Raw genomic sequence first — 26662 nt, 5'->3', positions numbered from 1 at the left:
CACCAGCCTATCTCTTACCCAATCGAGGGGCCTGACATTGGCAGAGGAGTGATGGCTGAATGCCAGCCCTGACCCATGCCACCGAAATCCTGCTCGCAATTCCTGCACCCCTCCCCCATCTTCACTCACCATTGGTCCATTATGACCCTGGACATCCTGTGAGTGCATTGCCACCAGCACCACCTCATCTGCTAGCACAGATGGCATGAGGAGCTGCCACCCAATTTAAGGAATTGTAGGAATGGACTTCTGCTATCAGGAACCTCAATCACAGAGAAAGTCTGACAGTGAACACTCAAGTGTCTTGAAGGTCTTTGATCCCATAGACCTTTCTCCATAGAACTGATGGGGGTTTCTCACCAGTGGGTTTGACTCCAAATGGCCAGATAGAATCCCAGGCAATGTATACTGTATAAGGTACAATGAGTAGTAACTGTGTGGATTGCAAGTCATTTTGTGATAAATTTACAGCAAATAAATTTCTTCAGGGAATGGTAACTTCATGCTTACATCGTAGAGCACAAAAATTATGCTTCAGAAATGACAGCAACGAAATTCTGTTCTCAAAAAAGCTGAGGTAGGTTGCTGTGTTGTGAAATTCATTTAAAAATTGAAATCACAGGAAGTAAATTGAAAATTGTCATCCAATCCCAGGACGCATACGGTTATTTCAGTTTCATTCTAATATCAATAAACAGTTGGTTACTTCACAAAGTTTAATTTTCTATAAGTTCATCTCTGGAAATTGAAGGTCATCCAAAAATGTTTAGTTGAGCTCCAAGAAAATGTGCAATTAAAACTAGATCTGAAACAAATAATTGGTCATATATTTCTAGTAACTGTTTGTTGTTACTCACAATTGTTGGAATATATAGTGCAGAGTTTGCATTGAGAATAATGTCTTAACTTACTCACTTATTTTGAGTAAATAATTCAGCAACTTCCAGAATATGTATTAAAGATGGAAATCCAGAAATTGTAGCTCGAGTTATCCTGTTCTTTAAAGACTGCTATAACCACTTTGACAGACTTGGCATTGAAAAAGCATGGAAGTTGTGGCATTTATTTTCTCATTCAATATGGCGGAGACATTTAGGCCTGGTACATTAAGTGTGAGTGAAGTTGATAAGTTATATTTATGATAAGTTGCATTTACAGTACAATTAAGCTACTTCTCTTCTACTGAAAATTTAACTTTATCTTTCCTTCTTAATTCCATTGCTGCTTAATGCAATGTTGAATTCAGCTTTTGACTAATATTGTATTCCCTGCTGTCCTCCATGATCATGAAAGGATCATTAGTATTCCCCATATTACATACAATGTAATATATGTCACTATATGGCCTGCTGCTGGTCACTCTACATGAGCACCTGCAGAAATGCAGGAATGAAAGAAACAACATAAAAGCAATGGGCATTAACACATCTCAAATTCGAAGGGATGAGCCATCTCTCCACAAATTCCAAAACACAAATAATACTAGAAAAAGGATTAAACAATATTTCAATGCACAAATGATTAAAATAACAAAGGACCTGAGCTTCCATAGATTTCTCCTAGACTTATTTTGAACAGGACATCTCAAGACATTCATTTTACATAAGGAAGTTATACTATTTCACGAGAAGTTCTGTTGATTTGCTGCTGGAGATTCCACACAGAAATTCCAGGTGAAGTTTCCCTGTGCTTCATTAGAAAATGATGGTGTGGATTTTACGAAGTGGAACAAAGGAATAGCTATTCACCTCACACACAGTATCCCAAAAACTTTCAATGGGCTTGTGTGGAGACCCCAAGTCATCTGGTGTTAATGTGAATTCTATCGCCCTCTACTGGGAATCTATGGCATTTTGCACAGTTCAAATAGCAGCAAGGCTCTTCCACCAATCAAAGTGAAGAATCCCTAATAAGGCGGGCAGGCTGGAAGGTAGGAAGTAACCAAGAGGAAATATAAATTAGAATCGTAGAATAGTTTCCACTGTGAATGTGTCATATCTCTGCAAGGGCAACTCACTTAGTCACTTAGGATCAGATCTCAGCTCTGCAGTCCTGCCACATCCAGTTGTGAATGGTGGTGGACAATTAAACAACTCCCTGGAGGAGGAGGCTCCACAAATATCCCCATCCTCAATGATGGAAGAGCCCAGCACATCGGTGCAAAAGATAAGGCTGAAGCATTCGCAGGGATTTTCAGCCAGAAGTGCCGAGCGGATGATCCATATCAGCCTCCTCCAGTGGTCCCCAGCATTACAGATACCAGTCTTCAGCCAATTTGATTCACTCCACATGATATCAAGAAACGGTTGGAGACACTGGATACTACAAAGGCTTCGGCCCTGACCACATTACAGCAATAGTACTGAAGACTTGTGCTCCAGAACTTGCCACTCCCCGAGCCAAGCTGTTCCAGTACAGTTACAACACTGGTACCTACCCGACAATGTGGAAAATTGCCCAGGCATGTCCTGTACATAAAAAGCAGGACAAATCCAACCCAGGCAATTACCGCCCTATCAGTCTACTCTCAATCATCAGTAAAGTGATGGCAAGTGTCAGCAACAGTGCTATCAAGCAGCACCTGCTCAGAAATAACCTGCTCAGTGACACCCAGTTTGGGTTCTGCCAGGGCCACTCAGCTCCTGACCGCATTACAGCCTTGGTTCAAACATGGACAAAAGAGCTGAATTCCTGAGGTGAGGTGAGAGTGACAGCCCTTGATATCAAGGCTGCATTCGATCCAGTGTGGCATCAAGGAGCCCAAGCAAAGCTGGAATCAATGGGTATCAGGGGGCAAACTCTCCGGTGGTTGGAGTCATAGCTGACACATAGGAAGGTCAATCATCTCAGCTCCAGGACATTTCTGCAGGAGTTCCTCAGGGTAGTGTCCTCGGCCCAACCATCTTCAGCTGCTTCATCAACGACCTTCCCTCCATCATAAGGTCAGAGGTGGGGATGTTTACTGATGACTGTACAATGTTCAGCACCATACGTGACTCCTCAGATACTGAAGCAGTCCATGTTCACATGCAACAAGATCTGGACAATATCCAGGCTTGGGCTGACAAGTGGCAAGTGACATTCGCGCCACACAAATGCCAGGCTATGACCATCACCAATAAGAGACAATCTAACCACTGCCCCTTGACATTCAATGGTGTTACCATCACTGAATTCCCCACTATCAACATCCTGGGGGTTACCATTGACCGGAAACTCAGCTGGACTCACCACATTAACAGAGTGGCTACAAGAGCAGGCCAGAAGCTAGGAATACCGCGGCAAGTAACTCAGCTCCTGACTCCTCAAAGCCTGTCCACCATTTACAAGGCGCAAGTCGAGAGTGTGATGGAATACTCCCCACTTGCCTACATGAGTGCAGCCCCAACAACACTCAAGAAGCTTAACACCATCCAGGACAAAGCAGCCCACTGAATTGGCACTGCATCCACAAGCATTCACTCCCCCTACCACCGACACTCAGTAGCAGCAGTGTGTACTATCTACAAGACGCACTGCAGAAATTCACCAAAGATCCTCAGACAGCACCTTCCAAACCCACAACCACTTCCATGTAGAAGGACAAGGGCAGCAGATATATGGGAACACCACCATCTCCAAGTTCCCCTCCAAGTCACTCACCATTCTGACTTGGAAATATATTCCTTCACTGTCATTGAAAAACGCCATTGTGAATTTCTGTCCACTTTCAGATAATGTCAGCCATACTTTGTCATTTTCATGCACTTTCTAGCAAAAATATTTTACTTAAAGTCAATTTGTATAATAAAACAAACCCGCCACCCCGCGCTGAGAGACTGCCTGAGCAGAGGTCAACAGGGCAGATACCCAGCAGCACAAAATCCAGCTGTCAACGTCTGGGGCAGCTGGAAACAATATAGGGCCTTTAACAAAATGAGTGATTCATAATTTAACTTTGCTTAAAGGGCATAGCAAGGCTGGATGCCAGGAGTATCCAATACTCTTTTAGTTTCTGGACTGCAATGACACAAATAATGGGAAAAACTGTGTATGTATTTTTGCTATTTACATCGGATTACAATATACTTGTCTATATCTGGACATACTAAATACTGGGAATAATGGAGACAAATAGCAGATAAAATCAGGAGAGGAAGCATTACATTCACCAGGCACAGGGTAATAAAGGAAAAATTAGAATAAAAGCTGAAACGTTCCCAGATATTGGTAGACATAATCTAGGGTTTAGAAATTGCTGCTGAAATAGTTGATGTATTGGTTTTAGCTCTCCAAAATACCTTAGATTTTGGAAAGTCTCATCAGATTAGAAAATAATAAATGTGACTCCTCCAGAGAGACAGAAAGCAGGAGACTAAAGGCCACTTGCAGCAACATCTGTCATAGGGAAAATACTGGATATTTTTATTAAGGAGGATTAATGGGGCACTTAGAAAATCCAACGGCAACAAAGCAAAGTCAACATGGCTTTGTAAAAGGGAAATCATGTTACTTGAGTTTTCTTTTAAGGAAGTTACAAATAAGGTGCATAAAAGGTAACTTCTTGATGCAGTATACTTAAGATTTCCAGAAGGCATTTGACAATTTGACACAAGAAAGGTTACAATACAAAATAAGCACTTATATTGAGGGCGGTAACATAATAGCACGGATAGAGGATTGGTTAGCGAACATGACACAGAGAATAGAAATAAATGGACAATTTTCAAGTTGGCAAGCTGTAACAAGTGGACCCGATACCAGGGATCAGTGCTGGTGTACCAACTGTCTACAATTTATAACTTGGATGAAGGAACCAAACATACGGTTACTAAATTTTCTGAAGACATAAAGATAGCTAGGAACATAAATTGTGAAGAGGATATAGAAATCTGCAAAGGTGTATACATAGGTTTTTTTTGTGGGACACGTTTTCAGGTACAGCCAATAACATTAACAAGGCCTCATTCTGCTCTGGGCATGATGGCTGATAAAATCCAAAACCTTGACATTTATGTACCCAGTACGTGCAACCACTTTGATGTAGACTTCAAACTATAGCTGATTATTTTAATATGGCCTAAGTTATAACTTTTAGTTGTTTCTTTTTTTTTAAATAAACTTAGCATTTTGATCTAAACTAAAGCAAAAGTAATCCTTTTTGCTTAACAGTTAGCTTTGGACACAAAGCACAGTATAATCAGTACCAGAATATAATGTACCATAATCAGCTTTCAATGCAACTTCCCCACCCACACACACAACACTGCCTGTGCTGAAGAACAACACATAGAACAGAAACTAATTGGATTTTCGAAGATCAGCTTTTAGAATGTTTAATTCTGCATTCGTACACAGGCATTAATTGGGTTATATATTTACAATTGATACTGTTGTCCTGTCTCACATATGGAACAAAATGCAATACAGATCTACATTACGTCATTCATTATTACAAAAGTTCAATTCAAGTCAAAATGATTCAATCTCTGGAGCCTTTCTATCAATATCTTCCAGGGGAGTAGCAAAGAAGATGAAAAAGTTGAAAAGAATAATTGGTGAACTGCATACATGAACTTCTTATTAAAGGCCAACATCCCAACTGTTATTTAGCTCAAGGACCAGTTGAAGGAATGATGGATGAATGAACTCATCTGTGCCTATAAATACTCATTTGGTGGGATTCAGCTATCAATCATGCCACTATAGGCAAGTGCCAACTGATGGCTGAGAGCTTTATCGCAGGAACCTCCAAGACCAATATACTGTATTAAATAGCTTTAGTATAATTGAAATGTTTCATTTTATTTATGACAACAGGATTAATGCTGCCTCCCAATAAAATTATTTATATGAATTATTTTACATGAAATCAAGATAGGAAGGAGCTGTTAAATCCCAGCTCAATCAACATCACAGAGCCAGGGAGAGAACTGATTTGAAGGCTAGAGGCACATTTAACAGCAAATCTTTCAGAATCTGCAGAAGAATGAGACAGAAGGGGAAGGGCAGCAAATGACCAAAGGTCAGAAGTTGCACAATTTTGAATTCAAAATGGAAACCTTTAATCAAACTTAGCAGCATCTGTGTAAAGGGCTCTGCTTTAAGCCAATACTGCTTGCTGCTCATTGAGATACCTACTTCTGGCTGTGGGTGGCTAGACATACAGCTCCTGAGGTTGCTTGCTCCTTATCTCTATGTATAAGGCTCCTCAACATCTTATATACTGCGACACTTCTTCATTTACATCTTTACACGGTAGGTTATCAAATACAGCTCTCTAGTCTAGTGTTGAAGACCCTCTCTCTTCACATACTCAATCCAGACTGGTGTCTCCTCTCTTGCTGGTGTCAAGAGTCATGTGATCAGTTCCATGATCATGATTTTATGTCAATCTCATGATACCACAGGCTTAGTTCAATATTCTTGGGAATAAACCTTTCCTAAGACAAGATCTGAAATAAAGCACGTTAAAACCACGAATGGGATTATATTAAAAACTTGCTGATTAAAAGCTGATGAGTGGGAGCAAGTGGATGTGGTTTACTTGGACTTTCAAAAGCCTTGCAACAAAGTCCCACATAAGAGACAGGCAGGTAAAATCAAATCACATAAGACTGGGGCTAGTGTATTAAGATGGATAAAAAAAAACTGGTTGACAGACAGCAAACAATGAGTAGGAATAAACGGGCCTTTTTCCAGTGTTGGGCAATGACTACTGGGGTACCGCAGGGATCTCTGCTTGGACCCCAGCCTTTCACAACATATGTTAATGTTTTAGATGAGGGAACTAAATGTAATATCTCCATGTTTGCAGATGACACAAAGCTGGTTGGGACAGTGAGCTATGAGGAGGATGCAGAGATGCTTCAGTGTGATTCGGCCAGCCTGAATGAGTGGGCAAATGCATGGCAGATGCAGAATAATGTGGACAAATGTGACGTTGTCCATTTTGGTAGCAAAATCAGGGAGGCATCTTATTATCTGAATGGCTTTAAATTGAGAGAGGGAAATGTGCAATGAAACCTGGGTTTCTTCATACACCAGTCACTGAGGGTAAGTAAGCTGATACAACAGATGGGGAAGAAGTTAAATGAAGCTCACCACCCCTTCTTAAGGGCAATTAGGGATGGGCAATAAATGCTGGCTCAGCTAGTGACACCCACATCCTCTGACTGAAAGTGTAAAAAAAAGCTTAGCTATCAGTACACTTTTTCAGAGAAGTGATAAGCTAGCAAGGCTCAGTTGATTCACTAACTTGTATAGCCTAAAATTGGAAAGGCCAACCTTCTCTGAAAACCTGTGGACTGTCAATCTTAAAACATTAATTCCAGTTATCTCCAGAAAAAGGTTTTAATCATTCCATCTGTCTCGTGAAAATACTTCCTCAGCTATTTAAAGTTATGTGGAGTCGCAGAAGCAATTTAGTCTGGATGGAACATTTATTTTACTTGTCTTTAATCATTTTCCCAAAGGAAAAGTGTGAGGGGCTTGACTTGGTACAAATCACTTCATATTTCTATCAGAACAGACTCAAAATTGTCGCCTACAATTGAATTTACTGCAGGATAAAAGTATTATATGTTTACAGGTTCTGGAAAAGGATTAGGATTGACATTGATTTTACTGTCATGTGCATTGAAATACAGTGAAAAGTTTTGTTTACAAACGGTACAGTCAGATCACAGCAAGCAAAGGACGTACAGATCAAAAAGACTTAGAGGCATACAGGTTACATTGCAGCTTATATTATTTGAGACTAGAGTCCATTCAATAGTCTGATAACGGTCAGAAAGAAGATGTTCCTGAACCTGCCTGATCGTCTGTTCAGGATTTTGTATCTTATCCCTGACAGAAGAGGTTGTAGGAGATCATTACCATGGTGTGATGGGTCTTTGATGATGATAGCTACCTTTCTGCAGCAGCGAGCTGTGTAAATAGAGTCCATGAATGGAAGGTTGGCTTTCGTGATGGCCTGCCTGTGCACACAACCTTCTATATTTTCTGAGATAGTAGGAACTGCAGATGCTGGAGAATCTGAGATAACAAGGTGTTCATGATGAAGGGTCTGGGCCCGAAATGTCAGCCTTCCTGCTCCTATGATGCTGCTTGGCCTGCTGTGTTCATCCAGCTCCACACCTTCTATATTTTCTTATGGCCCTGGGCAGAGCAGTTGCCATAGCAGGCCGTTATGCACCCGGACAGTATGCTTTCAATGGTGCATCTGTAGAAATTGGTGAGGGACATTATGGACATGCCAAATTTCATGAGCTGCTGAGGAAGAAGAGGCGTTGTTGTGCCTTCTTGACTGTCACATTTTTATGGGAAGTCCAGGACAGGTTGTCGGTTATCGTCACTCTGAGGAACTTGACGCTCTTCACTCTCTCAACCTCAGTTCCATTGATGTAGATGGGGCACGTTCTCCTCCTTTCTTTCTGAAGTTCTTTAGTTTTGCCAACGTTGAGAGACAGATTGTTTTCATTGCACCACTTCACTAAACCCTCTATCTCCCTTCTGTATTTTGACTCATCATTGTTAGATACCCATCTCACTACGGTGGTGTCATCAGCAAACTTGTGGATGGTGTTTGTTCGGAATTTGGCAACACAGTTGTATCAGTACAGGGAGTACAGTAGGGGGCTGAGGACCCATCCTTGGAGGCCTCCTGTGTTGAGTGTTATTGTGGAGGACGTGCAGTTACCTATTCTTGCTGTTTGAGGCCTATGGATCAGAAAGCTGAGGATCCAATTGCAGAGGGCAAAGCTGAGACCAAGATCACGCAGTTTTGAGATCATTCTGGAGGGTACAATGGTGTTGAAGGCAGTGTTGTAGTCAATGAGCAGGTGTCTGACAAAGGTGTCTTTGTTGTCAATATGTTCCAGAGATGAGTCCAGGGCTAGGGATACGGCATCCTCTGTAGACCTGTTATGTTGGTAGACAAACTGTAGGGGATTGAGGTAGGTTGGGAGACTGGAGCTGGTATGGGCCATGACCAGCCTCTCGAAGCACTTCATGATTGTTGAGGTCAGAGCCACTGGGCGGTAGTTATTCAGGCACGTTGCATGTGTTTTCTTAGGTATGGGGATGATGGTGGTCTTCTTGAAGCAGGTGAGGACTTCAGCTTGTAGGAGGGAGAGGTTGAAGATTTCGGTGTATACCTCCGCCAGTTGGTCTGCACAGGATTTGAGTGCTCAACGCTGTCCGGGCCCGTTGCTTTCCTTGGGCTGACTCCCAGGAAGACTGAACTGACATCTGATGCGCTGACAGAGAGAACAGGTGTCTCCGGGGCTGTTGGGGCTGGCATTGCCACGCCAGTGGTATTCTGCTTAAATCAAGCATAGAAAGCATTGAGCGTGTCAGGGAGGAATGTGTCATTGTCCGTTATCTTACACTGCTTCATCTTATATCCCATAACGTTGCTTAGGGCTTGCATTGACGGCGGGAGTCTGTTTGATAGGTCTGGGCCTCTAACTTGGTCTGGTACCGCCTCTTGGCCTCCCTGATGGCTTTGCAGAGGTCCTAACTGGAGTTTCTGTATTGGACAGGATCACCCGACTTGAATGCTGCACGTCTGGTCTTCAGTAGGGAATGGATTTCCTGGAGTATCCAAGGTTTACGGTTGGGGAACACTCGGATTCATTTCTTTGGTACACAGTCCTCCACACATTTGCTTATGAAGTCTGTGACGGTGGTGGTGTCTGATTTTGTAAGGTACTTTTATATTTCCACTAGGACAAGGAAACCATGTTCAAAAGGAGGCCTTTAAAATGCTAGTCTCTTCGTTAACTGACCACGTAGATATCGAACTGTTGGAGGCCTCAATTAAAACAAATCACTGTCCAGAACTTCTGCTTTCAGGCTATACCAGAAGTTAAGTTCCATAAACCAGGGCGAGTAGTTCACTTGATGTAATATTGTACTGTCAGTGGGAGCAGTAGTGTGTTTTTGACACTGATGGTATATAATCAACATAAAGGTAACCTGAAGCACATAACTTTCACATAAGTAATTCTTCAGTCTTTCTCTATGCTTCACTATGCTACATAGAAATGCATCTGAATTGGCAGGCATACCAAAGAGTTTCTTAGCACGTCCAGAAACATGAAGAGGCCCTATTTCAATACAGCATAGAGCTTCACACAGGATTTTGAAGTGGTGGCCAACTTCATTGCTGCACTTGAAGACCCTGTTGTGATTCAGCATTTGACAACCAATACTGCATTAACAGAAGCTACACAATGTTTGAGTGTGGCAATGGAAATTCAGACTACGACCTTGAAATCTCTGTCAGTTGCCATGCAAGCCCAGTGTGATGCCATCAAAATTTCATATTCTCATCTATCCCAATAACCTTTGACTCTCTTGCCACGGTACCACCGTTGTTGTGTTTAAAGAAGTTTGCAGTCTCACACAGTCCAGTAATTTTTACTTCAACATATCACAAGGACTGTTGGGATTCCATCTCATTGAAGTGGCAATGGCTCCACGTTGGATAAAACTACCATCCTCCTTCAATGTGGTTGCTGTTGCTTGTTACCCAGCTATTCTAGAATGCTGCAACACATAAAAAGGTGGAGCTCACAAGGTCTGGATCTTATTGAGGTCAGAGTGCAGTCACCCTCACTGGAAGTCAGCAACATTTTCTCAGCCATTGGGTTAGTACTGAATAAAAGCAGTGGGCTAAGCAAAGGCACTAATAGAAAATACAATGATGATGACTTGAATATTGTTTGTACTATCGCAAAAACATATGAATACAAAAATTTGGAGCAAATGTAGGCCACTCAGCCCCTCGAGTCTGCTCACCATTTAACAAAATCAAGGCTAGTCTGTTTGCGTTTTGAACTCCATATGGCCATCTAACCCTGACAACCTGTGATTCCCTTGCCTAACAAAAATCTATCCACCTCTACCTTAAAAATATTCAGTGATCCTGCCTTCTGAAACAGAGTTCCAAGTTGAATATTTGCTGACAGAAAAGATTTCTCCTCATGTCTGTGCTTAAAGGCTGACTCCTAATTTCACAAGCTTCCCCTGGTTCTTGTATAATCAACATGAAGAAATATTATTTTCACATTCAACTTATTCTGTTCAGGATCTTATATACTTCATTTAAGTCATCCTTCACGCTTCTAAACTCCAGTAAAAAGAAATCCAGTCCAATCTTTTTAGGCAATCCATTCATTCCAGGTGTCCACTCTGGCTCTGAATCACAGTCCAACACATTTACATCTTTCCATAAATAAGCAGACCAAAGCTGCATAAAGTATTTGAAATATAATCTCACCAAAGCACTTTATGGCTTAAGTGTAACATCCTTACTTCTGTATTCAATTCCTCTTGTAATTAAGAATAGCATTCTCTTAGTTTTCTTAATTACTTTCTGGATTTGCAATTGTTCTCGTAAAAGGGCACACTGAAACATTTAGTTTCGGATGACTTCTCTTTCAGGATATTGGCAAAGACGATGTGATCATGGTCCAACACAGAGAGATGGTATGTTGGGGAAACAAAAAGAAATGCTGATCTAAGGATCTTGTACGTAGTACTTGCACTAATTCTTCACCAGGAAAAGAGCGTCAAAGACCCTTACTCAGATGGTGATCTCTTTAATAGCACCACTGAGGTGCCCTGCTTGCAACCGAATAAAATTTGAACTGTGCATGTTTACGATAGGATGGTAAAGGCATTTATGAGGTAGATGAGCCGCAAAGGCACTTAGATATGTGGGATTAGAGACCTGGCTCGAAAAGGACAGGTCTGGATACTAAATATTCCTGGATACAACTGTTCAAGAAAGACAGCGAAGAAAGGAATGCAGGAGGTATATATATATCCATTAGGAGAACATAACTGTGCTAGAATGACAATGTTCTTGAGGAATCAAAGATAGAATCTATTTAGTTAGAGCGAAGAAACAATAGATTCACTATTGCATCACTCCATGTATTCTACAGACCATCAAACTTTGGAAAATTTTAAAAGGAAGAAATTTGTAAGAAAATTGTAGAGTTGCAATAACTACAAAGTAGTTTTAATGGATGACTTTAATTATACTAATAAGGATTGGAATAATAATCATGTACAAGGCAAAGAGGAGAAAGGGCTTCTGAAGCAGGTTCAGGAACATATTCTTGGTAAGTTTGTTTCTCATCTAATGAGGAAGGAAGCATTTGCTGGATCAGGTTCTTGGAAATTAAGTGAGTCAAATATGCAGGATGACTAAAAAGAATCATGTTGGGCCTCTGTCTCTGTTTGATGTATTAAAAGGAACTCTTTTCTAACATATCTCAGTTCTGAAGATAGTCATATTGGACTCAAAACGTTAACTCTGTTTTTCTCTCTCCACAAATGTTGCCAGACTTGCTGAGTTTCTCCAGCACTTTCTGTTTTCATTTCAGTTTAACCATGGTGGTGGGAAAGATTTTAAAAGCAAGGATCCTGGGGAAAAAAAAAATCACGTGGACAAATGTGGATTAATTAAGAACAGCCAGCATGGATTGAATCCATTGAATCCTTCTGTGCCATAATGACTCGAATTTATCATTGAGTTTTTTGAGGAGGTAAGAGAGGTAACAGTGTTGGTGAGGGTAATGTGGTTGACCTGGCATACACGGATTTCCAAAAGATGTTTGATAAGAATGCCACATCACAGGCTTCTGAACAAAGGTGAAGTCTTGGGAATAAAAGAAACAGTGACAGTATGGATATGAATTTGGCTGAGTGAAAGCAAACAGAGTAGTGGTGAATAATTAGTTTTGGACTGAAAGATGATAGACTGTGACATTTTCCAGGGATTCATCTAAGATCACTGTTCTTTTGATCTATATTCATAACCTTGTGCCATATACCCGTATTTTTGGGACTGTCAGTCAATAATTTATATTTTAAAACTGAACACAAATAATTGAGAAAAGGTGACCACCCAAGAGACACCTAACTTCTTTTGTGGATTGAAACCATTCCTTTCTCAAGAGATAACAAAAGGGAGACTGCAATATTGAATGAACATCCTTTCCTGGACCAAATCCAAAAGGGTATTATTCATTAAGTGGTTTATTCAAACACCAAGGCAATGACTGCCTCAAACTCTAAAGATGTTAAACTTTCAAAAGAGTATGTTGATGGGTGCAAAGGACTTTAGATGTTCTTGTTCCAAAATGTTAGCATGCAAATACAGTAAGTAATTAAAAATGTAATCTTTTATTATGAGATGAATTGAACAAAATAAGGATGTCATTCTTCAAGTATATAAGGCATTGATAAGAGTACATTTTGACAGTGCGATTGCAGTATCCTTGTTTAATGTGCTGTCTTAGGAGTCTTGATGAATTTCTGGAGTGCATAGTGTAAATGCTACGTACTGTTGGTCCTGTGTGCCACTGTTGATTGATTGACTGATTTATTATTGTCACATGTACCTGAGATACAGTGAAAAGTGTTGTTTTGCGTACTATACAGGCAGATCATACTATACAAAGCGCATATGGGTAGCAGAACAGAGTGTAGAATACAGTGTTACAGTTGCAGAGAAGGTGTAGAGGAAAAGATCAACATAAACATTTGAGAAGACTGTTCAAAAGTCTGACAACAGCAGGGAAGAAGCTGTTCTTGAATCTGTTTGTATGTGTATTCAAACTTTTACATCTTCTGCCTGATGGAAGAGGGTGGAAGAGAATATAACTGGGGTGGAAGGGTCTTTGACTATGTTGGCTTCTTTCCCAAGGCAGTGGGAAGTATAGATGGAGTCAATGGATGGAAGGCTGGTTTGTATGATGGACTGGGCTGTGTTCATGACTCTCTGTAGTTTCTTGCAGCCTTGGGGACAGTAGCTGCCATACCACATTGTGATGCATTCAGATAGGATGCCTTTGTATGGTGCATCTATAAAAATTGGTAAGAGTCCGCGTGAACATGACAAATTTCCTTAGTGTCCTGAGGAAGTTGAGATGTTGTGTGCTTTCTTAGCCATTGTATCAACGTGGATGGACCAAGAATGTTGGTGAACATCACTCCCAGGAACTTGACGCTCTTGACCATCTCCACCTCAGCACCATTGATGCAGACAGGGGGGGGGTGTGCCCTCCACTCTGCTTCCTGAAATCAATGATCAGCTCCTTCATATTGCTGATGTTAATGGACAGAGCCTGTACCCCACATCTCTTTCCTGTACTCTGTTTCATCATTGTTTGAAATCTACAATGGTGGTGTTGTCAGCAAACTAGTAAACGGAGTTAAGGCAGAACTTGGCCACGCAATTGTGAGTGTATAACGAGTACAGTAAGGGGCTGAGTACACGGCCTTGTGGGGCACCAGTGTTGAGGATTACGGTGGAGGAGGTGCTATTGCCTATTACTGATTGCGGTCTGTGGATCAGGAAGTTGAGGATCCAGTTACAGGGACAGGCAGAGTCCTAGGTCTTGGAGTTTAGAGATAAGTTTGTTTGGAGTTATGGTGTCGAAGGCAGAACAACAGTCAATAAGTTGGAGCCTATCATAGGTATCCTTGTTATCCAGATGATCCAGGGATGAGTGAAAGCACAGGTAGATGGTATCTGCTGTGAACATGTTGCACCAGTATGAGAATTGCAAAAGATCAAGGTAATTTTGTAGGCTGGAGTTGATGTGAGCCATGACTAACCTCTCGAAGCATTTCCTAATTATAGAGGTCAGAGGCACCAGGTCACTGAGGCACGCTGCATGATTTTTCTTTGGCACTGGGATGATGGTGGTCTTCTTGAAACAGGTGGTGACTTCACATAGTAGTAAGGAGAAGTTAAAGATGGCTGCAAATACTCCCACCAGCTGGTCCACACAGGATCTGAGTGCATGGCCAGGGACTCCATCTGGGCCAGTCGCTTTTCGTAGGTTCACTCTCAAGATGGCCGATCTAATGTCTGCAGCGGCACCTGAGGCTGTTGGGATAGGTGACAATGTTTCACCGACCTTCTGTTCGAAGCAAGTATAAAATGATTTGAGCTCATTGGGTAAGGATGTGCTGTTGTCTGCAATTCTGTTCGACTTCACTTTTTAGCCTGTTATGTCAAGTAAGCCTTGCCGTAAATGACAGGAATGATTAAATTACTAATGAAGTCTGTAATGGTAGTAGCATAAACATTTAGGTTGGTCGCTGAGTTCTTGAATATGATCCAGTCCACTGACTCCAAGCAGTCTCATAGAAGCCATTCCGTTATCTCAGACCAACACTGCTCTATTTTCTGTACTGGGTGTGAGTGAGATATGTGTATGTGAGATGAATAAGTGAAATATGTTATTTTTGGGGTTCAGGTGTGTGAATAAATAATGTTCTTTGTTTTTAAACTCATAAAAACTTCCTGCAGAAAATATTTAATTTGGAATTCACACTGTAAGGGCAAGAAAACGTTCACCTCTTATAAACCTTCTGATAAGAGATTGCAAAGTGAACAAACTTTTGTCCATGACACTTAGATGTGCATGTGCAGGGCACAATTTCGAAACCTGCACATGCCACAAAACTTGTGAATGCTATGAAATGTGAGGAGTATGGTGATGGACCACATGATGGTATAGATAGGCTGGTGGAATGAGCAGACATGTGGCAGATGGAACTTCGTTGAGTCAAATCTCAAGTGATAGATTTTGCTAATAAGTGAGAGTAAAGGCAATATAGAATAACAGATACAATTTCGAAGGCTGTGCTGGAACACAGTGATAAAATAAAACAAAGAACTGTGGATGCAGAAATCTGAAACGAAAACAGAAATTGCTGGACAAACTCAGCAGGTCTGGGAACATCTGTGGAGAGAAAACAGAGTTAATGTTTCGAGTCCAGTGATTCTTCTTCAGGAAGATCTACCTTGATCTATGCATAAATCACTAAAGGCAGGGTGGAAAAGTGAATAATAAGCATGTATCATCCTTGATAAATAGGTACACAGAGGACAAGGAGGTTATGATGAATATTTACAAAAACACAAGTTAACCTCAACTGGACTATTCTCTGAAGCATTACAGAGGACGCAGAAAAAAATTATTAGAATGATTCTAGGGATGAGGGATTTCTGTTCCAAAGATAGATTGGAAAAGCTGGGGATTTTCTCCTTCAGAGAGTTGCAGAAACTTGATAGAGGTATTCAAAAACATGATATGCCTGGATTAGATAGGAAGAAACAGTTCTTATTTGTGAAAATCATGTAAAGTGAAGGGTAAATGAATCAAAAGTAGCATGGGGAAGAAACAGTTTTAACAGCATGTGATTAAGGCTTGGAATGGAAGGCTTGAGGGTTTGTTGGAGGCACACATAATCATGGTTTTCAATAAAGAATTAGATATTTACTGAAGACAAAAGATTTGCAGGGCTACAGGAAAGTTCAGGAGAGTAGGACTAGCTGCGATGCTCTCACACAGAGAGTTGGCATGGATATTGGGGGCCAAATGTTCTTCTTCTACGCTGCAACCCTCTATCCTCTGATGATGTAAGGTAAGATTCAAAATGGTAGGTCAGGTGTAAACTAATGATAGATGCAGACTGACATCACAATCTGGCCACTCTGCATGCCTTTGGCATATGAAAACATTGGATGTTTGAGCTAACACCCTTTCCAACATGTTGACTTGTACCAGTCCTATGTCACTTTTTTTTCAACTCGACCTTTCCACAGCACCAAAGCCAGTGGCCACTGCAGGAAAACTGCAGAACTTTCAGGTATTATATATATATTCAGGCTTCTCAGCCTTGACGTCTTCCTTCCTGAGTCATGTAATTTAGATCAAACATTGACTCTGAATTCATGAACTGTTGCTTATAAATGCTCCAAAATAGTTTCATAGCAAAAGAAAAGAATAAAATATTGAAGTCCTGCTGTTAAGATATCAGCTACCAAGACCTTGGCCACAGATTTCAAGGTAGCAACTCACTTCTCCAAAATCAACGTTTTTCAACCATACAACTATTTTAGGCTCAAATCACTTGCCGAGAAGTTTTCATTTTCCATGTGCAGTGCATGTTAAAATTAAAGGTAAGTCAACATATTGTTAATCTACCCAAATAAGCCTCAACTGGAAATTAAAGAGCTCTAATTAACATTCAGTATATTTCAATCTGTACTTATCTAAATGATGGGTGTGCAACATTGGCTGCATCCTTAATAATGATATTGTTTGCATGACTCAGAGTTTCACTAACATCTGTGTCTCGAATGCTGCATTATACATTAAAGAAAGCTGAAACGATTACAATAGCAAGCTCTTTATCAAATTCAGAAAGTTCACCAAGCACTATCACCTCATTGCTCAGACAGCTCTCAGTATCTCTTTCAGCATCAAAAGATATTCTAATCAAGTGAGTACATTATATATTTGTTCACTTCAGGCAGGATTGATGGTAGAACTTTAAACTGTAGGAGATAAAATTAGTTTTGTCTCCAAATTCTATCCCCTTCTGGTTTGCATACTAATATCCACTGGAATTTCAAGACTTTTCTTCACAACAATCAAATACAAAGTTAAATTCAAGTTTATACAGGAAAGAATTTTGTTTCAGCAAATTGTAACCTTTATATCATTTTACTCTTACACATAGATTTGGTACAAACTGTTCCAAACTAACAATGTATCCAGCTAATTTGGTGCATACAAATTTACATGCGTGACTTGCACCATTACCGGAAATAAACAAAACTTTCAAATGTGACAAGTCAATTAACTGTCTGTGTCTGTTTGGAATTACTCAAAATGGTAGTCTATTGCAATGCATTGTGGAATGATATCATTATATATATATATCTCTATAAATAGTAAACTTCAACTGTAATAGCTAAGCCTAAAATAAATGCTACTTGTAATTCTAACAAGTAAATCATTTTTGGGGTGTGGAGTGGAATTTTGTTCTATTTACAGAATTAGAGTGGCCAAGCAGTTAAAATGGAAAGGCTATAGTTCCCACACCGTTCCTGACCATTCTTGATGTTATCACTGTTGCTTTGGCAACAGATGAGGTATCCTGCCAGACTCAGGCAAGTGCATCATGTTGTAATGCAATCAAGGCTGTCAACAGAAGCCAAGAACACCTCAGAACCCAGCACCTGAGTATGAAAGGCAGTGCAAGGTTCCCATCAGGTAAAACTAGATCAGTAGATGTCAGAAGGGTGAAGAGACCCTTGAAGGTTAAATTAAAAACTTTGCTTTGTCAAGCCAGGAGGATATGTGGTCTGCCTCAAGAGCCCACAAAGCTTTAGTGGAAATTCCTGTCTCGATTAGTATCAAAGTAGTTGCAAAGTATCAATACAATTATCTATGAACTATATAAATCTGCCATATTTATACAACAATTAAACATGTAGCAATGCTTGGGCTGATTTTTCCCTTCCTGGAGCTGGTGAGTGAAATGATGAGAGAGGGAGATGATTAAGAGAAATTACCACAGAGGAATTCATTCCTTATTGCCAGCTCTGCAATTAAGTGCTGAAAGAAGGCTAGTTTTCTGGAAACCTTCCTGCTGAGTTTGGGGGGCCTCCAAATGTTGGATACCCCAAGGCATAGGGCTCAAACAGACCCAAAAACTGCTGGTCTCTGATTGGTCAATGTGAAGACTTGCGGTAGAGTGAGCTAAGTGTCCACACTCACTATCAGCTCCTGATGAGCTGATTGTTGGGTGATCCAGTGACAATATCACTGGTGCGAGCATCTCTGGTGGGCCCAAGTGGCAAACACACTCACAACTGTATTCCACTAGGAGCTCACAAATGTGTGCTACTAAAGAAAGAGCCAAACAGACTAAGCATTCTTAGAAATTTCACCCGACTCAATTTCTACACAACTAATTCCTTACAGACATCGGAATTCCCATATAATTCCATGCAGATTGCCAGTCCAGCCCTGCTCTACATTTCTGAGAGAGGATTCTACTCAGGGCTCCTTCCAAATGCAAAGGTGTACTTCTGATTTGACAATTCTTTCATAGCACAGGACTGTCAGAGAAGGCAAACCACACATCAGCAGCCATATTCTGAAATTTAATGGTGCAAACATCCACTTTGACAGCTGCTGTCAAACGGTAAGTATATAAAAGTGTGAGGCTAGGGAGCTGGGAAGTTAGGGTGCCAGATGGGTGGGACAATAGTGCACCAGATAAATAGGATGCCTCGTAGGTAGGGTGCCATACTGTCAGGTAAGTAGGCTGTCAACAGGAGGTTTTTATGCAGAGCAGAGTAAGGCAATAAGAAGAGGCTGAGTAAGCTGGGGCTTTTTTCCCTGGAACATCGGAGGCTGAGGGGTGACCTTATAGAAGTTTATAAAATCACAAAGGGCATGGATAGGGTGACTAGCCAAGGTCTGTTTACCACTGTAGAAGAATCCAAAGCTAGATGGCGTAGGGTTAAGGTGAGGGGGAAAGATTTAAAAGGGATGTGAGAGGCAACTTTCCGATGCAGAGGGTGGTGTGTGTATGGAACGGGCTGCCAAAGGAGGTGATGGAGGCAGGTACAATTTCAAATTTAAAAGGTATCTGGATGGGTAATGAATATGAAAGATTTAGAGTGATATGGGCGATATGCTGGCAAATGGGACTAGATCGGTTTAGGATATCTAGTTGGCGTGGATGAGTTGGACCAAAGGGTCTGCTTCTATGCTCTGTAACTCTATGGCTCTATGTTTTGCAGGGGAAGGTATCAGGGTGGGTCTGGCTGCAGAGGAATGTGGGGGTGAGAAAGTCAGGGTTTGGGGGGTATAAGGAGTCTGGCGGAGGTATAACTGGTGGAGTGAGGGGTCAGTATGGAGTCAGTTGAATAGCTACTCAGAAGTTATACAAAATATTTAATAATGTAACATTTCCTAAGTAACTACTTTTCTTAGTTTCATCTGAATACTCTGAATTCTCCAGAGACTTTCACAGGGTTCTAGGCACTGGGGAACTGACCAGCAGATTCCTCAATTGCCCAGGCAATTTCTTTGGAGTTTGCTACAATGGGGATACCACAGGGTGTCCATGTGCAACATCCATCTAAGCTGCAATAACTGTCTGGCCAGCAGAAAACCCAGACCATTGTCTTTTATGCTAAAACATTCATATGCTCTTCACAACAATTGCATTAACTCTGTACTCTATCAGCAGTAGAATTTATTCAGTTTAACCATTTTTTGTAAATGATTTATATTAAATTCAGTTTCATTTTACAGGAGTGTTTAAATTTTGAATCCATTTAAGGGCATAAATAATTTATTCTATTAATATTAGTTAATGCTCTTGAAATAAATTAGCAATTTTGCTTGTCAGAAGAGGAATCCTACCTCCTGAATATAACAAATATATAACAGCTAACATATTCTTTAGTGATACTAGTTCAGGTGTCGATAATGGCCAAGGCCATAAATAGTAATATATTACGTCCAACTGAGAAGACCCTTTGTTTAACTTTATTTAAAGATAGCACCTTTGACAAATAAAGCATTTCCTCAGTCTTTCAGCGGACCATCAACCTTACACAAAATCATGTGGTGTCAAGCTTGAATTTATGACCTTTATTCTATCATATGTCTCACATTTTAAATCGCAAAATGAACCTCAGGTATGTACATATTTTAAACCATAGTATTTGCAAAACAAAATCATGCAGAGTAAAGTGTCATGCATGAAATTGCATACTAGGCACCTATTATGGAAATAATTATGGCACCAGACGTGCGCGTGTTTGATTTAGTGAAAAAAAAACTGTTCCAGCATAAAATCCATCAACTTGATGAACACAAAAATAATACAAAACTTAAAAATTAACAAGATAATTTTCTGTCTTTTTGCTTCATGTCAGTTATGGTTGTCTGCTGGGAGTATAACTATCACGAACTTGAGGGTTTTCCAGACAAAGAATAACTTGCATTTATCTTACACATGATCACATCTTTACACAGCAGTGTGCACAGTGAATTATTTTGAAATGCAGCAGCTTTGATGTAAAAAAAATGCATTGCAGTTACACTTCTGCAGCGATCAATCAAATCTGTCTGTTAGTTAATTTGGTGACCACATTTTACAAAGTGGGAAAAGAACTCACAACTGTATGCCACTGAAGAAAGAGCCAAACAGTCCAATCATTCCTAGAAATTCCACTCGACTCAAGTTCTTCACAATGAATTCCTCACAGACATTGGAAATTCCATATAATGTAGCTCCTGCCAACACAAGCAAGTCTCCAAGCAGTTTATTATCACCTAGTTAAAAGTAAACAAAAAAAAAATCAATTATAGTAATTTTGGTAGTTTGTAAGAAATCTTTCTGAATGTAAATTGCAATCACTTTTGCTTTCAGAAATATACCATTAGATTGAAGATTAGCAATGTTAACACATTCACGGACCTAACATTTTTATATAATAGGTACAGAAAATTGTGTTATGTTATTAGAATAGCAGTTAAACTTAAAACCCAGATTAAACCATTAAAAGGTATTTTGTTCAAATCTGTGTACATGTAATTTGAAATGTACTAAATAGAAAGCTCTTTCAAAGACAAGATAGGCCAAATGTTCTCATTTTAAACTATAAGTGTCTCTGTTAACCTGTAAATTCAAGTCGTCATCTGAGGACTTTGCCTGAAAAGTTCTACCTCAAATCTAAGAACTTATAAGTTTATAAAACTTTACTCGATGGCATGCCATGTCACACTCCATCTGTGTGCTGTCAGCCCAGCACCCTAATCACCATTTAGCCTAGATAAGTTGAAACCGTTCAGTGCATCACGTGTTCTGAAACAATTCTAATGCTGGTTCCAAGCATTTGCAAATCTCTTGGTACGGGAAAAGCCAGAGAAAAATAATTTGTACCCATGAAGAAGCAGAGAACCCAAGAGAATGAAAATCAGCTGAAGACAAATGGGACATGTTTGCTATGCATAGGAATTCAAAAGCAGGAGATTTTGCAAGAAATTTAGAGGGATGTGAGAGTCTGAAAAGCTTTTCTCATACACTGAATCAAATTTTAATCTTCAAATTTACTACCAAAAAGGATATTAGCTTTAGCCATCACTATATAAAGATATGTGGCCAGGATATGACTGCAGATAGGGTTTCTAGAGTCTCTCATTTCGGTTCCACTTTCACTGAGGAAGCTGGAAATGGGTGCCAGAAATGGTGAGGAAGTGTTACATTCTGCAAAATTAACATCTCTAATGTTCAGGAGCACAAAGGAAAAAAAATCATACCTTCTTTATTTGACATTATGCTGGTGCTGAGATTATTTTTTACATTAAGCAGTCAATTAACACATTGTGTGCCAAGTGAGGCACTTTGGATATCATGATCATAAAGAGGAAATTAAGATATATACTCTCTATAATATCTAACCATTATAATTAATGGGCAAAAAAAATCACAGTGCATTTGGGGGGAGGCCATAGTTCCCAAAGATTCCAACAAAACTGATCCCAGTCAAAATAATGGAAACAAAACTAATTTTCAAGAAGTTGGGACATGCTTTCGACATGTGATGAGAAGACACTGATGCATTCACAGATTAACCACATTCTATGTAGTTTTGGCACAAAGCGCAGCTGAGAACTAAAAAGGTGCTAAAAACCTGATTATACTGAACACTCACTGAATTCATTATCACCCCGAGGTTCCATAATGAACAAAGACTGGGTGCTTTCAAACATGATGAAGCAAAACAAATGACATACAAATTAAAAGAGCATCTAACAGAATTTGAAATTACAATGATAGTGACGGGCACCATCTTTATGTAGAGATTTCAGATACACTTCCAAAATTGACACTTTGATTTTGTACAAAACTATGTGTATTGCAGTGCTGTGTCAGCCAATCAAAAGAGGGATATTGTTACAACATCAATCTCATGTTAATTAGTACGGAGTAGTTTGGGTAAGACACCAGTGAAACAGAGTGCTTGAAGTCACCATGAACTGCATCAACATATTATATGTGATCTTCAAAGTCTTTATTAGTGGATAGTGACTTGAATCATGAAATGCTTATATATACCAGCAATCAGACATAAAACGATACAGTACAGAACAGACCCTTTGCACCATCAAGTCTATACCACCAAAAATAGTTCAATGTGTACGCTGTCTATTTGATTATATAGTTCAGAGTATAACATGTAGCATCAGATATTCAGTAACACCAATTATTAAACTGACGTGGTGGGGAGGCAAGGAGTTTTAATATAGATTGTACAAGAGTAAGCCAATGCAAATGAAGTGCAATGTACCAGTTCTATGTTGGTTTTGATTTGAGAATATTAATGTAATGAGATAGTATTGATGTGTGAAAGTGCAGTATAGTTTTAATATACTGGCTTTGTTTTATCCATTTATTATTAACTATTTTTACTTTGTATAAATATTAAATTTCCAGTCAGATCAGGACCACATACAAACCATGTTAATTCTCCATGTCTAAGGTGGTGGTGGTCAATTTTGAGACAGTGCTTACAGCCATTTATAGCCACTTACAACCATCCAATGCTATGAGTATTCAGGTGCAATACAGAATCACAGAATCACAAAATTTTAACAGGTAGGAGGAGGTCATTCAGTCCACCGTCTCTGCACCAGTTCTATCAGCATTTTGACTTAGTGCCAATACACTACAGTTCTAATATAATTGTCAGTTTTTGAGAGTGTGGACATATATACTTAAATATATAATACTTAAGGGAATATTTACAAGTTATGTGGAAAGTTCAGAGGGGAAGGACAACTTATTTCTAACAGCCTCGCTCTGCTGCATGATTCTAGTTTTTAGCACTGATGAACTGAACAATGCAATTGGGAGGTTGATATAATGAGCTTCAGGCATTAAGTAAATACAGTAAAGCAACAAATCTCATTAATACCTATAAATGACATGTGAACCTGGCCTTGACAATGCTACTTTTCATGATGCATAGTATCTAGAGCAACTTAATTTCCCAAATTTGAAAGCTGTATGAAAGTGCTAAGTCTGTTAACAATCTGAGTTTCACTTTTCACTCTTGATTTACACACATCAAAAATGGTTCATAGATTTTCTGATGGTAGAAGCACTGAGTAACTCACCAGTTCCTTGATGTCTCCCAACAAGAACATCAGCCCCCACCATACATCCCATCCCCAGAAGACACACCCCGACTCCAATGAAGTGAAGAGCCTTGTATCTCACCAGCAGGAAGAACCAGGACAGCAACAATACCACTGGGATAACAAAACAATCTAGCAACTGTAAAACAAAAAGAAAGGGCAAGTTAAACCATTACTGACAAATCATATTTCAAGGGACAAAAAAAATCAACAAAACATTAAACATGTAATGCACAACCGTTTTGGACATATGTATTTTCCAAAACCAATTTCACTTACCTGTAGACACCATGGCATCATCTTCCTTGTCCTGGGTTAGGGTAATTATAATCTCTTCAATTCCATTTATTTTATTATCTACTTCTGTCAGTCTTAAGACTTATTAGAAGTTAGCTCATCAGAGGTTCAGACTGTGCCTGACAATCAATATATCAATACTCAATAATATCAGTTATGTTTTCTACATCAATGTGCCTGCATCATGATGTGAAATCACATTGCAAAATGAATAGCTCAATATACAGAACGGGTTCTGTATTAAATTCAAGATCCACTCTCTATGTTCATGGCAGGAGAGTCCCGAACCAAAATGTCAAATTTCCTGCTCCTCTGATGCTGCCAAGCCTGCTGTGTTCCTCCAGCTCCACACTGTGTCATCTCTGGCTTCAGCATCAGTAGTTTTTGCTATCTCTGAGCATCCAACGTTAGTTATGATTCCGTGATTGGACAACTTCTGTTAAGTAACCCCGAGTATTCACACATTTACACTCACAACTAATTTTGGATTGTTACTCAGGCTCACACTGTGGTGCAATTAGTTGCATGTGCTCAAATTAACATTCAGTAATATATAGGTTCCATTCTTTTGCCGAACTTGTACACACACATTTTGCTGTTTCAATGGAGACAACCATTCTTTGGTTTGTTTTTTCGGGCAATGCTTTGATCAATCGGAGTCAACCTACCTGGTTAAAATTTAAACAAAACTTGGCCAACAATGTGAGCTGCCTCATTCCTCATGACAGCACTTTGACCAATCAGTGACCGTTTGCCAACGAAACAGCACTCATAAGACAAATGCTGTTTTCACATTACATTGTTATTTCCTACAATTGTCCTGATGAGTGCAGAAGCTTTGTTAAAATGTATATTTTTCAGCAATACACAAATATTTTCTTAATTTGGTGCAACCACAAAATTGTAATCAATGTTTGTTGTTATTGTCAAAATGTTACTTTTCTCTCTAAACATCATAGAATCATACAGAAGTACAGAAGAGGTGCTTCAGACCACGGAGTCAGCACCGACAGGAAAAACTACTCTAAATCTATGCTAGTCCCACTTTGCAGCACTTGGCCCATAGTCTTGAATATTATGACATTTCAAGTAAAAACCAAAAGAACTGCGGATGCTGTAAATCAGGAACAAAAACAAAGTTGCTGGAAAAGTTCAGCAGGTCTGGCAGCATCCGTGGAGGAGAAAACAGAGTTAATGTTTCGGGTCTGGTGATCCTTCCTCAGAACTGATGGTGGCTGGGAAAACATCAGTTTATATGCAGAAAATAGGGAGGTGGGTGGGATAGGGAGTAAACGATAGGATAGAGCCCGAAGAGAGAGAAAGACAGTTGGACAGACAGAGGAGTTGCTAACGATCAGGCTGGGAGGGTGAATAGTTGTTAGTAGGGACTGTTAGTGACTAACAACAGGGGGTGTGTAGTGGCAGGTTATGTGGTAACAAGGCCTGGTGTGTGGGGTGGGGGGCTGGGACATGGGAGAGTTTAGGCCCTAAAATTATTGAACTCAATACTGAGGCCGGAGGGCTGTAGGGTCTCCAAGCAGAAAATGAGGTGTTGTTCCTCCAGCTTGCGTTGGGCTTCACTGGAACACCGTAGCAAGCCGGAGACACAGATGTTGGCCAGGGAGCAAGGTGGTGCATTGAAGTGGCAGGCAACAGGTAGTTCAGGGTCTTTTTTGCGAGTAGAACGTAGCTGTTCTGCGAAGCAGTCGCCAAGTCTATGCTTCGTTTCCCCAGTGTAGAGGAGACCACATTGTGAGCAGCGAATGCAGTAGACTAGATTCTTGGAAGTGCAGGTGAAGTGTTGCTTCACCTGGAAGGTATGTTTGGGCCCTTGGATAGTGGGGAGGGAGGAGGTAAATGCGCAGGTGTTGCACCTTCGCCGGTTACAGGGGAAGGTGCCAGAGGGCTGTGGGGAGGTGTTGGGGTTGAAGGAAGCATGGACCAGGGTGTCCCGGAGGGAACGGTCCCTGTGGAAGGCGGACAAGGGAGGGGAGGGGAATATGTGTCTGGTGGTGGCATCTTGCTGGAGGTGGCGGAAATGGCGTCTGATGATCTTCTGGATGTGGATGCTGGTGGGATCTTAGGTGAGGATAAGGGGAACCCTATCGCTGTTGTGGGAGGGAAGAGAAGGGGTGAGGGCAGAAGTGTGGGAGATGGGTCGGACCCAATTGAGGGCCCTGTCGACAACGGAGCTGGGGAATCCTCGGTTGAGGAAGAATGTGGACATTTCGGAGGCTCCCTTGTCGAAGTTGGCCTCATCTGAACATATGCGACGGAGAAGGAGGAACTGAGAGAATGGGATGGAGTCTTTACAGGAAGTGGGGTGTGAGGAT

The 26662-nt window shown here is 40.4% G+C and overlaps 1 protein-coding gene across 1 annotated transcript in view; it reads right to left on the bottom strand.

Annotated features, from left to right (window-relative positions):
* Positions 1–26662, bottom strand: part of slc35f1 (solute carrier family 35 member F1) — a 296969-nt gene that overhangs the window by 34273 nt on the left and 236034 nt on the right. The window contains exons 4-5 of the mRNA XM_048597131.1: positions 24012–24171; positions 21008–21164 (exon numbers count right to left, since the gene is read on the bottom strand). Of these exons, the coding sequence (XP_048453088.1) occupies positions 21008–21164; positions 24012–24171 (317 nt within the window). The remainder of the gene's footprint in view (positions 1–21007; positions 21165–24011; positions 24172–26662) is intronic.

This window comes from Rhincodon typus, chromosome 5 (assembly GCF_021869965.1).
Source record: "Rhincodon typus isolate 14 chromosome 5, sRhiTyp1.1, whole genome shotgun sequence".
Classification (NCBI taxonomy): Eukaryota; Metazoa; Chordata; class Chondrichthyes; order Orectolobiformes; family Rhincodontidae; genus Rhincodon; species Rhincodon typus.
Note: the sequence above shows the minus strand (reverse complement) of the source record. Positions and strands in the feature narration are given on the sequence as shown.